Source organism: Falco rusticolus, chromosome 16 (genome assembly GCF_015220075.1).
Source record: "Falco rusticolus isolate bFalRus1 chromosome 16, bFalRus1.pri, whole genome shotgun sequence".
NCBI lineage: Eukaryota > Metazoa > Chordata > Aves > Falconiformes > Falconidae > Falco > Falco rusticolus.
The window spans coordinates 6733215-6746719 of NC_051202.1; the positions used below are offsets into that span (position 1 = coordinate 6733215).

The 13505-nt window shown below is 60.0% G+C and overlaps 1 protein-coding gene across 1 annotated transcript; it reads right to left on the reverse strand.

Annotated features, from left to right (window-relative positions):
- Positions 1 to 925: 925 nt before the first annotated feature.
- On the reverse strand, positions 926 to 9517 carry TMPRSS4 (transmembrane serine protease 4). The gene is made up of 12 exons (XM_037410089.1): positions 9369 to 9517; positions 5561 to 5591; positions 5365 to 5478; positions 5060 to 5212; positions 4823 to 4952; positions 3424 to 3525; positions 3257 to 3297; positions 2523 to 2682; positions 2096 to 2262; positions 1784 to 1879; positions 1492 to 1631; positions 926 to 1319 (listed from the first exon to the last, which is right to left on the reverse strand). The coding sequence occupies exons 1-12, from the start codon at positions 9375 to 9377 to the stop codon at positions 966 to 968; spliced, it is 1497 nt and encodes a 498-aa protein (XP_037265986.1). The 5' UTR covers positions 9378 to 9517; the 3' UTR covers positions 926 to 965.
- Positions 9518 to 13505: the final 3988 nt, after the last annotated feature.

Genomic DNA, 13505 nt, shown 5'->3' on the forward strand with positions numbered 1-13505 from the left:
TGGAGCTCAGGGGCTGTGGGTGCCTGGAGGTGGGGAGCTGGCCCCCGGTGGGACATGGGATGGGGCTGTCATGCTGCCTTTGGAGGGGCAGTTTTTGGGGGTGCCTGGGGGTATTTCCCTGTGCAAAAAGCTCTGAGCGCAGCTGCCTGGAAAGCAGGATCCCTCCCTGCACGCTGCATGAGAACGGCCCCGATTTCTGCTGGGGCTGATGCTATGCTAGAAAAATTGATTTAAAATAACGCTTAATGACCCTGTTTGTTTACAGTAATTTAAACTGACCCAGTTCCGATCAGCTTGTCTGACTGGCCGAGGTCCACACAGCATTTTCCTCCTTGTGTGCAGGAACAGCTTATTCACGAGAGCCAGCAAATAAACCCTGCCTTGGGCTGGGAAAGCAGCAGCGCAGGGTATTGCAAAACGTACCCCTGCAAGCAAGAGGGACAAAGCCTTCAAGAGGCTGCATGAAAAAACAAATACTTTCTTTTAATGCGGATAGTCTACAGCACAAACATAAATTCTCTCTGTATAACAGTAGTAAGCAAACAGCAGCTTAGCCCCACAGGAGCCTTCCTGCCACAGCAGGGTCAGCACAGGGCAATAAATTAATTTTTCTCCGGAAGGGAGCTTGAGCCGGTCAGATTCTTTCACGGTATCAGTGGCCATCACTCCGAGCTGCCCTTTGCCTCCTTGGCTGACCTCTGGCACGCTAAATCACAGCCTGCCGGCCAGGATTTGGGATGCACCGCTCACCTTCTGTGCCTTGAGATCCATTTCCCAGCTGCTGCCAGAGCCGAGACAGCCAGGCACGTAGGGATGGGGAGGGAGGCTTGGGGAGGCGCGAAGGACCTGTCCCGGCAGGTCTCAGAGCTCCGACTGGAAGCAGAGAATGGAAGAGAAGAAATTGCAAGAAATTTGAAAGGGCAGCCAAAACCAGGAGGAAGATGCAAGCACTTTCTTCCTTGTGCTCAGGAACAGTTTGTTCGCACGAGCTGGCTCAGCTCCCGCACAGAAGGGGGCTGGCTGCCTGCAGCCCTGCAGCCACGCTGCATGCCACTGGCGTGGTTCCCCTCTGTGCAAAGCCACCGAGGGGGCCCTAACCCTTCCCCACCGTCCCCAGGAAACCTGCAGGATAGCGCAGCCCTGCATGCTGCTGCAGCAATGGCACTGACCCTCCAGACACCGTAGATCCAGTTGAGGTAGGCGCGGACGCTGGTGTAGACGCCGGGTATGCTGGGGGTCCCACAGCCCTGGCCCCAGCTGACGATGCCCACCACCTGCCAGTGCTTGCCTGAGTACAGCAGGGGCCCGCCGCTGTCCCCCTGCAAAGGACAAACCGTCCGAGCCGGGGCTGAGGACCGCCCCCGGCCCCCAGCACGGTGCTCACATCCGCAGCTCACAGCCATTTCCCAGGACAGCTCTTCCCTGAAGGGGCTATTTCATTAACGGGTGCAAAGCAACCCACCCCCTCTTTCTGGACCAGGCAGCCCCCACCTGGCAGGTGTCCACCCCGCCTTGGGGCAGGCCGGCACACAGCATCTTCTCGGTGACCTCCCCGTGGTAGGCAGCCCGGTTGCAGCTCTCCTTGTCGATGAGTCCCACCTCTGCCTGCTGCAGGGTCTCCGACAGCTTGCCTGTGCAAAACGTGGCCACTTACCGGGGTCCCCAGTAGCCCCAGGTGAGGAGGGAGCCTATCGGTGTCCCACCTCCTGCGCATGATGCTGGGGGTGTCTCTGTCCTCACCCCGGGGGCAGCCCCCTGTTCGCCCCCATGCTGTCCCACTCACCGTGCTCCTGCGTGTAGCCCCAGCCTATCACCCACAGGGGGGTGCCTGGCGCCAGCTCCTCGTCGAAATAGGGCAGACAGATGGGCTTGCTGCTCTCTGGGAGGGAGAGGTGAGGTGCAGATGTCTGGGGGGGCTTGCAGGAAAGGTGCCCCTGCCCAGACTGGTCAGGGGCGCATCCCTGCTGTGCTTTTGGCAAGGCACCGCTCAGGCATGGGCCCCGCTGTGCCACCTGGGGCATTGCTGTCCTAGCCGGCTTCTTAGTGCCACCAGAAGACATTCAGGACTTGCTCCAAGGTGTGTGCCACGTCTCACCTGAGACACGCAGGGGATACTGCAGCTTCACGAGGGCAATGTCACCGTCCTTGGGAGATGTGGGTGTCACCTCAGCTAGGAAGACTTTCTCCACAGCAAGGGTGGCAGCACCCGAGAGGAGATCAGAGCCAGCCTTCACGCGCCAGCTCTGGATGACGGGGTTGTTCCTGTGCACAGACATCGTTATTGCTCCCCTCGCTTCCCTCTGCGACTCTGCTGCAGGGACAGGCAGCAAAGCCCTGCCTACGCACTGCCCTGCTCCGCAGCAGTCAGCTGCGTCAGACCAAGGGGCACAAAGCCCTGTGCAGACATGGGACATTTAAACAACACGTGGCTGAAACCCAGAGGGACTCAAGCTGGAGTCGAGGGCCACGCGTGACCAGCCCTGGCTGAGGGGCGCGCTGCAGCGGGGAGGTCGCTGACTCACTTGAAGCAGTGCGCTGCCGTCAGGACCCAGCTGGGGTCGATGATGCTGCCCCCGCAGATGTGCTCCTTTCTGTACTGCAAGCTGACCTGCCACGGCCAAGCCTCGATGGCTGCCGGGCTCCCACCCAGCACGCGTGGCGTCCTTACGCTCTCCCCGCAGTCTTCTGCCAGGCGGAGCAGTGACAAAGGAACACGTCAGCTGTGGCGGCGGAGAGAGAAAGAGCACCCGCGCTGCCCTCCATCCTCGGGGCTGAGCAGGGATGGAGGCTCCCATGCCTCCCAGGGTGGACAGTGTGGCCCCGGTGCCTCACACCCCCCCCCCCGCCCCGTGACACTGCCTGTCACCCCTTTGTGGGCCACTTGGAACACTCCCTTTCGCTCCCTGCACATCATCCCCAGGCGATGGGTTCATCCATTCCCTGCCTTTCCCAGCCCACCAGGCGGATTAGTTTTATCAGGGTAATTCATTAGCAAAAGTAAACCTATCCTGGCAGCTGGTTAAGCCTCTCTTAGGTGTTTCATTTCCGAGAGGTTTATACTGGCTTAACAAGAAGGTTAGCAGTAATTAAATCTGACTTTTCTTGGGCAAACGGTGTGGGAGCTGCGGAGGGCCAGGGCTTGGGCCAGAGCCAGGCTCTCGCAGCTGCAGCACAGCACCCGGTGCCATGCCAGGAATGAGGGCCTGGAGCGGCACCCTGTGTGCCCGCGAGGTGTAAACGGCATCGTGATACTTACTGGAACAAAAGAGCGAAACAACCGATCCAGAGAGGCATTTCCTGCAAGAGGGAGGAAAAGGGCTGGATTCAGCAGAGAAGATGCTCCGGCTCCGTGGCCAGGCATGGCAGGGTCCCGTGCAGGGCGAGGGGCACGGCAGCCACCTCCTGCACAGCCCCAGCACTCACCTGCCCGGCTCGGGCACCTGCAGGCTGCCATTGCTCAGCACGACCTCTCGGGCAGGCAGGGGTTGCCCTGCACCTGCCTGCACCGCCCCAAACGTCGGGGTGCTGAAAGACATGGGGGGGCACGGGTCAGCAAGCACACTCTGAGGTCCCAGGCACGCTACCAGCAGGACATGAGTGCTGGGAGAGGACAGGCACTGGTGCCGGAGCATCTCTGGGAGCCTGGAAACTCAGTGGGTTTGGCTCAAAGTGGCATCACCCAGTTCCAGAGCTGTACAAATAGGTCCTAAATGTTTGCCCGTGGCCCCAAGAAAAAGCTGCTGAGACAGGGAGGGAGCAGGAGCTGGAGAAGGGAATGTGGACCCTGCACCAGTGAGCAAAAGACCCCACAGAAAAAGGAGGTTCCTTGAGACAGGGACACAGGGATGCTGAAAGAGGGAAGTGCCACAGCCCTGAAGGGCCCAGGGCAGGATGGGGGGACTGGCCACTGAGCTCAGGAGCAGGGATGGGAGAAGGAAGGGAGACTACTCCCTGCTGTTCGGGGAGGTGGCTCCCAGGGGACCTCGGGGGGGTCCCTGCTGTTGTGACATTTGGAGCTGTGCTCAAAGTCTCAATCCCTGACTTCTTAGCAAATACCATCTTGGGCTCAGTCTGGGCTCCTAGAGGAGCCTGAACATCAGAACCCACCTTCTCCCTAGTATACCCCCAACTTAACGCCAGCTCTCCCTTAATGCAGGGCTGATACCAAACACACAGGGCTAGCAAGCTATTTCCCCAAATCTCAGCTTTAACCAGCTGAATGCAGCTCTCCAAACTCACCACTAGCTCAGGGCAGCACACCAGGCAGACACAGGTGGGTGACATGAAGCTCCATCACAGTTAGAGGGACCCAGCCCTGCCCACAGCTGTGCAGCACCCACCCCCTGGCCAGCTGCTGCTCTCCTGGGGCTTTAAAAGGGGAGCACAGTGCCCTGTGCCCCTCTTTGGGTGGGCTCCATCGGCAGTGGGAACCTGGGCTGAGGAACCCAGTCTGAGCTCTGCACCCACTCGAGCGAGGTGAGCGCACGCTGCTGGGAGCTGCAGGGCATCCCTGCTGCGTGGGTGACTGTGGAGGGTGTGTGTGTGAGGTGAGGAGCAGGGCAGGGTGCCCGTGGGCTGGGGACAAGAGCAAGGGGCAGCGGGTGTAGTACGGTGCTGACGTGGCCAGCTGCCAGGGCTTCTAGAGTGAAGCCCAGCCAGCTCCTGGGGATGCAGAGTGCTCTGCGTGGTGGGGATGGATTGAAACCATTAGTGCGGAGTTTTAAGTGCTTTGTAAGTAAGCAGAGCCCTGCTCAAGGAGAACTTTTGTGGGAGAGGGATAGATAAAGCAGGCGAGAGGGGTGTGGAGAGAGCAGCCATGTACCTCCTGTAGCCCATTTGCTCACAGGCTGCTTTCGCCAGCACCAGGCTGAAGTGGTCGTGACAGGCACAGGACCAGGCTCCTGTGTTTCTGTTAAGCACCTGCAGGATGGATCTGTCTTTGGAGACACGGGCTGGAGGCAGACACAAAGTCAGCTCTGTCACAGGTGGCTTTAGCAGGCAGAGGCTTGCCACAGCAGCCCAGCCCCTCCAGAGCTCTAGCAAGGTGTCCTGGACTCACCCTCAGCTGGTGGTCCCTCAGGAACCCACTGGGGACAGTTGGCCTCATCCTCGCCCTCCAGACAGTCCACCTGCCCATCACACACCTGCTGCAGTGGCACCAGCTTCAGAGGCGACTTGCAGAAGAAGTAGTGGTAGTCCAGGTAAATCTTGACTAGAGGGAAAGGGGGAAGCTCAGCACCGAGCTCACACTGCTGGGCAGGCTTGGTGAGAGGGTGGCAGAGCCAGCCCTGGCTCCTGAGCTGTGTTTGCTGAGATGTGGCTTGCAAAAGGAGGGGGGAGAGGAGACCAGAGCAGGAGCCGTACCCAGGAAGCCAACTGCAACCAGGCAGGCGAGGCTGAGCACCGCTGCCAGGACGAGGATGCCGATCCGCTTGAAGGACTCCAGCACCACGGAGGTTTTGCGTCTTGTGCTGGGACCTACAACACAGGGGAGCGTGGCCCTGCATTGCCAAGCCCAGCCTGGCAGCATCTGCACCCCCAGCTCCCATAGGTATATTACCTCTGCCGTTCAGCTGCTCAGTGGCTAAATCCTGCAAACCAGAGGGGAAAACCAGTTACTGAGCTGAAACTTCAGGCAAAAAGCCATTGGCAAGTGGGAAGGGTCTGTAGCAGCGTGGCTAGTTGGCCCTGCGGTAATTCCTGTGCCAAGTGCATGGTGAACATGACCAGCCAGTCTGGGGAGGGCAGCCCAGCGAAGGTGGAGGGTCAGCCAAGCCTGGGCAGGCACAGAGGGGCTGCAGTGTCTTGCTTGAGGCCCACCGGGAGGATTAGCAGGGAAATGGCCCCAACCTACATCTGAGGTTGCTTTAGAGCTGTTGGGAATGGAGACGGCAGTAGTTGGGGGGTGGCATGTCCTGTGACAGCACTTGGCTGTGCTGTCACCTGGGGTCACCGACTATGGAGTTCCTGTGAATGCCTCCTGTGCAATTTCAGTAATTGGCTATTAATGCTATGGAGTTACTGTCATTCATGCACCAGAGGCTTATAAAGTCATAGGCATCATGCAAGAGGCACTTTCTGATGTGCCACGAAACCCTGAGTCAAAATACATGCGCCTGCAGGGCTGTGGCACCCGGACATGTCACAACAGGGGTTGTGTCCCTCGGCTGCCCTAGCACGGGGTCAGAAACCGAGTGGCACAGCCCGAGCCCTCCCCCGCACGCTGCGGGAGCCAGCGGAGAAACCAGCCCAGCCCGTGGGAACAAGGGCTCTCAGGGTGGGGAGGGAGGGCTGTGCTGCTGCTAGGACACGCAGTAAACACAGCCCTGGCAGCAGCCAGCGCTGGAGCAAGTGATGAATAAGGCATTGATCCCATTTGACCTCTTCAGCTTTATTTGCCTGTAATATCTTTTCATATGGGAGATGCCCAACTGCAGTAGGAATGGACCCGTGAGCTGCAGCAGCCAGCCATTGCCCCCATCCTTGGTGTCTGGGCTGATGCTGAGCAAAGCTCAGAGCTTCTCTGAGGGGGCTTCAGGTGGGCACTGCACAGTTCTGTTGCCCTGGTTTGCAGCCATGCATGTGCTGTGCTGTTGGGCTGCTCCCTGGCATCTTGTGGCTTGAGAACGTACTCCCGCTCCGCTGCCGAGGCTGCAGAAAGCAGCACGCTCACTTTTCCCTTGAACGCCTTTCCAGCCCCACGAGTGAGCTCTTTTCCTTAGCTGTTACTTCTGGACACTACCACAACAGGTAAGATTAACTTCGTTGCGGAGCCTGCACCCAGCATGAACAGAGGTAAGGAAAATTAAAACCACGGCAATAAATGCACAGATCCAGGAGCACAATTCAGGAGAGTTTGGGGTTTGGAAGCCTTTGCTCTGTTGGCTGCTGAGCCTCAGGAGCTGCACACTGTTCTCTGGGCAGCAGAGGGATGGAGATGATGGCGTTTGCTGTCTCAGATGGCAACAGGGGACCCTGTGCCATTCCAGGGCTCGGAGGTTGGGGCTTTGAAGAACCAAGAATGGTGCAGTGAGACTGGGGACATGGTCTGGCTGTAATGGGGCCGTGTTCCAGCCCGCAGTGGGTTGGAGGGAGTGGTGGAGCCCTTCCTCTCCGGGTCACTGTTTGGGTGTGCTGAGCCATGCACAAAGGCTCTACCAGCAGGATTTTACAGGCAAGTGCCAAGCGATTATTTGTGGGTTAATGCAAAGATAGCTTGGATTTAATGTGCTGCTAGCTCAGCTGTCACTGCCCCTCGCCCAGCCGGGATCTGTCACTTCCCCGTCGCAGCCCCACTGCATGGCTTGGGCTGCCGGTTTTGGCTGCTCCCCAGGCTGGGAACAAGAAGTGACCTGTGCAGGGCAGGACCGGTTCCTGCCTGGTGCTGGCAGGGCTGTGGGCATGTGGCTGTGCCCCAGCGTGCAGCCGTCCAGCAATGCCGGGGCCTTTCTCCAAACGGCAGGGCTCGCCTGGCACCGATGCCGAGCGTGGGCAAGTCGCGGCAAGCACCCAGCCCCTGATGGGCTCTGCACAGCCCCTCAAGTCTTTTTGGCTCCTGTAAAGACACTGCGGTGCTACCAGGGATCCCAGGGGTGGTAGGGAGTCGGGGACCTGCGGGCAGCAGGAGGGCAGGGTGGGAAGCAGAGCGTGTCTCCCAGACCTCCCACCTTGGCTGCTTATCTGCTGCGCTCGGTGCCTGTAGGAGCCTTGGGAGTTTTGTAACGCCTGCTCGGCTTGCTCCCTGCTACGTCCTCCGGTGCAGCCGAGGGCATGTGGGGCTGGTCCTTCCTCATGCTGACCTCTTGTGTCACCGTGGGCCTGGGCCAGGCATGGCCCGGATAATGGGATGCTAACGGTTCCCTCTGGGAACGGTCCCAGCCAGGATGGCTCCTCCAGACTGCACGGCACGGCTGGAGCGCTGTGGCCGAGGGGCCCCGCAGTGCACAGCTGCCCCTGCCTGCCCGCAGGCTGCCTGTGCTTGTGCCCATCACGTCGTGTGGTATCGGGCTTCTTCCCGAGAGCCCTGTGCAGGTCTGGTGCAGGCACAAGTGGGGCTGATGCTGTGATGCCGGCCACCTTCCCACCTAGAGAAGGTATTGCCCACTGTTGATTTTTTTTTTTTTTTTTTTGCATTTTGTTCAGCTCATGAACTTCCTCTGTTTCAAACCGATTCATAGCTTGGTGCTGCCTCTCCATGACCGCCCACTTGCTCTCAAAACCACCCTACAAGCACGAGCTGCACTGGTTAACTCAAAGCAAGGCGCGATGTGTGCCAGCTCCTGCATGGAGTGGAAGCACATGATTTCCTGGAGAACTCAAGGCTACAGTAACTAATGGAGCTCCCTTGCCCTTTTCTCTGGAAGCACATTAATGCCTCTATAGCCAGTCCACTCCAGCTGTGCAAATGCCAGTCCATGACCCATGGTCTCCTGGTGACCTTCTGCACCTGTGCCATGGCAGCAGGCTTGGCCAGCTGGGGTGCAGCTGGGCTTGTGCCGTTTGCCCCCCACAGCGTGTGGCTGAAAGGTGCTGTGGTGCGCTGAGTAGCTGTGCCAGCTGCTCCTGCGTGAGGAAAGGTGGGATACTCTGACCAGCTTCAAAGGGTGCAGGGTGCTCGGATCCAGGGCTAAATCCTTGGCTGCAGGGGATTTAACCCATGGGTGCATATAGCTGTCACTGCTGTGCAAGGGGGTGAGTTTCCCACCCTGGAGGGGTTGACGGCCTGGGGTGTTGCTGGTGGAGGGTTTTACGGTGCCCAGGCTGTACGTGGCTGCACTCTATTAAGGAAGCCTTTTCCTCCTAGGACTGCATGCCAAGGCTGGGGCTTGGTGGCCATGGTTTTGCTTGCAAAAGGTGCCGTAGGAAGCCAAGCAGAGTGTGTCCCTCCTGCTGAGCAGAGGGACCAGCAGTCCCGTGGCAGGAGTGTGCTATGGGGCAGGGGGGCCAGGCTCTTGCCCAGGCATTGCCTTCCCAGGGCTGGGGGATAGGACGCCCCAGAAGGGCACATTCCCCTTGGCAAGCAGACTTGTGAGACGTGCTGCCTTACCTGTCTGCTTGCCGGTCTGGGAGAGGGCCAAGGCAAGCCACAGAGAAATGTGGGAGCGAGAGCTCACGGGGAGAGCCAAGCGCCACATCCAACAGCCACGGTGGGGAGTTGAGAGAGACAAGTAAAATCATTCCGTGCCTAGATGCTGCGGGAAGCTGGGGCCAAGCTGCAGCACCTCTTTTGAGCCTGGGCTGCCTCATCACTAGTAAACTGCTCCTGGCAGACCTGGGCTGCAAGCGCAGCCAGCTGTGGGGTGCCGGCCACCAGCTCCTGGGGCTGGGGGCTGATGCGCAGGGAGGGGGTGAAGCTGTCAGTAACTTACCATATTCATCCAGCTCTGACGCGGTCTTCTGCCTGCAGAAACCCAGCAGATATCCTCCAGTGTGGGAGACAGGGGGGCTGTGGATACCCCGATGCCCAGGGAACCCTGGGCTGGCAATGCTCCCCCCGCCCCGTGCCTGTGCTGCTCTGCCCGCGCTGTGCTAGCACTGGGGCAGGACCGCCCGAGCACTCCTTAAAACCCGCAACAGGAGTTGTGAAACAGGAATTATGATTTGTATTGTAATATAACACCGGTCTATCAGCAGCACCATTACCCGCAACAATCTGAGCATCTGCCACTGGAGGGTGACTCACCTGCAGAGCTGCTGTCACAAAATAGCTTATCAGGAGTGAACTGACTGACAGAGCAGGATGCCCCGCTCCTCTCCCGATGATAAGAGGAACCGCGGCCATCCCGCTCTTTGTCTGTCTCTTCCGCGTTGCAACGGGTTGTTTTTAAACAGAGGTTTTAGTAGGTGGAGGAGGAAAGGAGAGAAGAGTTTATGCGTGAGGTTACCGGGCCATTTTCCGCTCCTGTCTCTCAGGTCACTCCGTCTGTGTGTCCCCATCAGTCCCAGGCCACGGCTGGCAGGAAAGTTTGAAGGAAAGCGAGCAGGTGCCTGTGGCAGGTTACCTCTGGGATTGCCGTGCAGGCTGGGGTCACAGGTGGGTGTCTGGCTGCACGGGAGCAGCTGCTGTCCTGGGCAGGCTGTATGGAGTCACTGCTCCCTGGGGTGCCCCGGCAAGCTGGGCAGGGCAGAGGGCTGGAGCGTGGCCCCTCCAGACTCCCTTACTCACCCGCTGGGACCCTCTTTCTCCCTGGCTTTTGTCCCTGCTGTGGTACAGCAGCGCTGAGTGATGCTGACTGCCGATTCCTGTGCCACTGGGATGCTCCTGGGCTGTTCATGGTGATTTACAGAGGCCTGCTATCCATCTGGGTCAGTGGACTTGGTGCTGAGGCTGGGTCCGCAAGTGGGAGACCGCAGTGCAAGCTCAGGGATGGCCATGCCCTTCTCCTGCAAACCTCTGTCCCTTTGCAGAGCAGCTGACCTGGCTTGGCTGAGCTTGTTGCACAAGATGGGGCTGGGAGAGGGGCTCTCGCAGCCCCCAGCCCTGTTTCAGGGTCATGCTGTCCCATAGGCAGGTGCTGAGGCTGCTCCCGGCGCTGTGCGCGTCTGATGCAAAGCTGGGTTGCATGTCCAGGAACGATCACTCTGGGATGAAGCGCGGCTTGCTTTAGCCTGCCGCTGGCAGCACTGGGCAGGATGGGCGTTTAGGCTTAGGTGTGCAGGAGCTACTTGCTCTGGCTGGGCAAAGGCCGGTGCAGGGAGCGGGCTGGGGTCATGGAGGCTGCAGTCGGCCCCCTGGCTGGCAAGCCTGGCCTTGGCAGACTCATGCTGGAAGCGGTGGGTGTGCAGGATTTGCTGAGCAGCTAATTACTGTCTCCTCCTTTTGTAATCAAGCTTTCCCAACGGACGGGGTGAGCTGCTGCTGCCAGGCGTGTGCACTGTACCAGTGGGGAGGCTGCGGAGCATCCCGGACCTGCAGCTCCTCGGCCAGGCACCTGCGCCAGCTCGCCCCTGCCGCAGCAGGGATCCTGTTATCCCCCCTGGGACTCTGCCTGGACCAGGGATCCTGACATCTGCATGTGGCTCTGCAGGTAAGGGACACTTTCCCCATGCTCACTCGTGAGGATCTAGCCCCCAGGAGGATCAGCAGACTGCAATCTCGGCTCCTGCCCATATGGTCCATGCAATTCCTAGAGATTATGGGATGGAGAATGGGCAGTGGCAGCCAGCAGGGTCAGCCACATGCTTTGTACAGGAGGTTGCCCTGCGCTACAGTGGGAGCTTTCAGCTTGCAAAGTGGTGTGAGGGGCCGCGTGCCACAGCGGGGAGCTGGGCTCAGAACTTGCATGCCACAGTGGGTCCCGGCTGGGGCAGCACAGGCGAATGCACCCAATGCAGCGTGAACTGCAGTGTGGTGGAGCGAGCTCTCCTGTCCAGTCTGGGCATGCCTGTCCCTTGACAGGGAACAAACTGCAGCTTAAGAGTAAAAGCAGCTCAAGAGATGGGTGCTGCCGGGCCAGCAGGGATCAGGCTCCGGGGCAAACTCAGTCTCATGCATCCAGCACCACCTGCACAGCTGCAGCCTTGTGCTGTGCCACAGAGACCCCTCTCAAGGCATGGGCAGTCTTCGCAGCACATCCCAGTGCCAGCCCCGCACACCCCATGGCCTGGCCCCCTGTCATGGAAGGGAGGGCCGCCCGGCAGCACCCGCAGAGTGGAAGGTGACACAGTGAGGAGCTGCTCTTCCTCCTTTGAGGTTAAGGGAAGGCTTTGAGGAAGCAGCTGAGGTTTGCAGATGTTATGTCACAGCTCTTTATGCCTTCGGGGGTTTGCTTCCTGGAGTGCGGCTGCGTTTCCAGCCTGTCACCCTTCTCTGGCCTCTTGCAGGCAGAGTCCTGGCATGATGCAGGTTTCCGGGCTCCCTGGTTCCGTCTGGGGTCAGGCAGAGGTCAGGCAGGTCTGTCCCAGGGCTCTGCACAGCCACCTGAGTTGCATGGGCACACACCATGTCCCATTCTGCTGCCGGGTGAGGAGCAGTCCCAGCCTCTCTGTCCGAGCTGGGCACTGCCAGCAGCTCAGGGTCTGCCATGTGCATCATCCCCTCTGCATCCCGCTGCCTCTGCTCCCCCGCCAGCATCCCCATGGAACCCAGGCATCACCCCTGGGTCTTGATGCTGAAATGCTGGCTCCCAGGGAGGGCTGCTCGGGGTCTTGGCCTCTGCCCTGACCACCCTGTGCCACTTGCATTGCCAGAGGCTGTGCCTGGCAAAGCGTGCCAGGCGGGGAGGGATTTTGCCCCTGGCTGCCCAGTTTCCAAGCTGTTAATGTTATCTCTGCTTGTTACCTTCTACCTGCAGCCACGGGAGACTGTTTCCCCCTCTTTCGGCACGCAGGCAGTGATTGCTGCCTAACCCTGTGGCTCAGGGCTTTGAGAAGATGATCACATACAGCCGTAAGTGCATCACACCAGGAGGTGTCTGTGACTGGGGGCAGCTGGTGGGGGGTGCCCTGTCACCCTGGGGTCCTACCCTCTCTGCGGATGCTCTCACACTGCACAGGGCCATAACCTTTGCAGGCGTCCCCAGATGCCCAAGCCCCCGTCTGTGTGGGACCCTGCTCCCCTCCTGGCTGCTGCTCTTTCTTTGCTTTGTGTTGGAGGACACAGCCACTCCAGCACCACCCCTGTTGTCCAGGGCATCCCTGCCCCTCGGGCTCCCAGTGCTACCAGTTCAGCCTCTGCCAAGCTGCCTGTCCCTGCCAGCAGCAGGAGGACAGAGCTGCCTGCATGGGCAGGCTTCAGGCCCACCCCAAGCAGGCTGGGATGCTGGGCTGGGCACAGCCGTCCCAGGCTGGGGCACTGTCCGTCGCGTGCGGAGTGATGTCTGCTGGAGCACCTCTGCTTTCTCCCCTGGGAACCAGTTGAACCGGTGGGCCAGGAGCGGTGCCCAGCCTCGCAGCAGCACAGACGGTGAGGTGGCTGTGTCACCGGGAGAGGAGGGGACAGGAAGGACGTGCCAGGCTCCAACACTCACAGGGGCTCTGCTACGGCAGCTCCCAGCCTGGCTGAGCCCTGAGCAGCTCCTGTGGCATGGTGCTGGGAGATGGACCCCCGGGCAGGTGAGTAGGTGGCCTTTTTCTCCCCTTACGGAGCAGAGGTGGGGCTGTTTTATGGCACGGGCAATGGTTTGGTAACCTTCCCTTTCGCCTTTGCCGTCTGCAGCCCTGGGGCTCGGGGCTTGACTGCTGGTGTGGTTCTTCGAGCAGTGCTGCTTGGAGGCATCTTGCTGGGATGTGAGGATGCCTGCGCCTCCCACGCACCGCACGGGCCAGGGGCTGGGCATGCAGCCATCGTCATCCCACCAGTGGTAGGCGTGGGGAGAGGGCAGTTTCGGCAGCCGGCTGATTCAGGGATGCTATTGCACCACGCTCCTGTCCCGCAGCTCCTGCTGCATGAGTCACTCCTGCAGCAGACTCCCTGACCTCACCCACACCAGCCGGTGCCGGAGCCTGGGATCCCAGGGCTCCCAGCTCGCCCCTGGCCCAGCAGAGGCAGAGTGCATTGGCTGTGC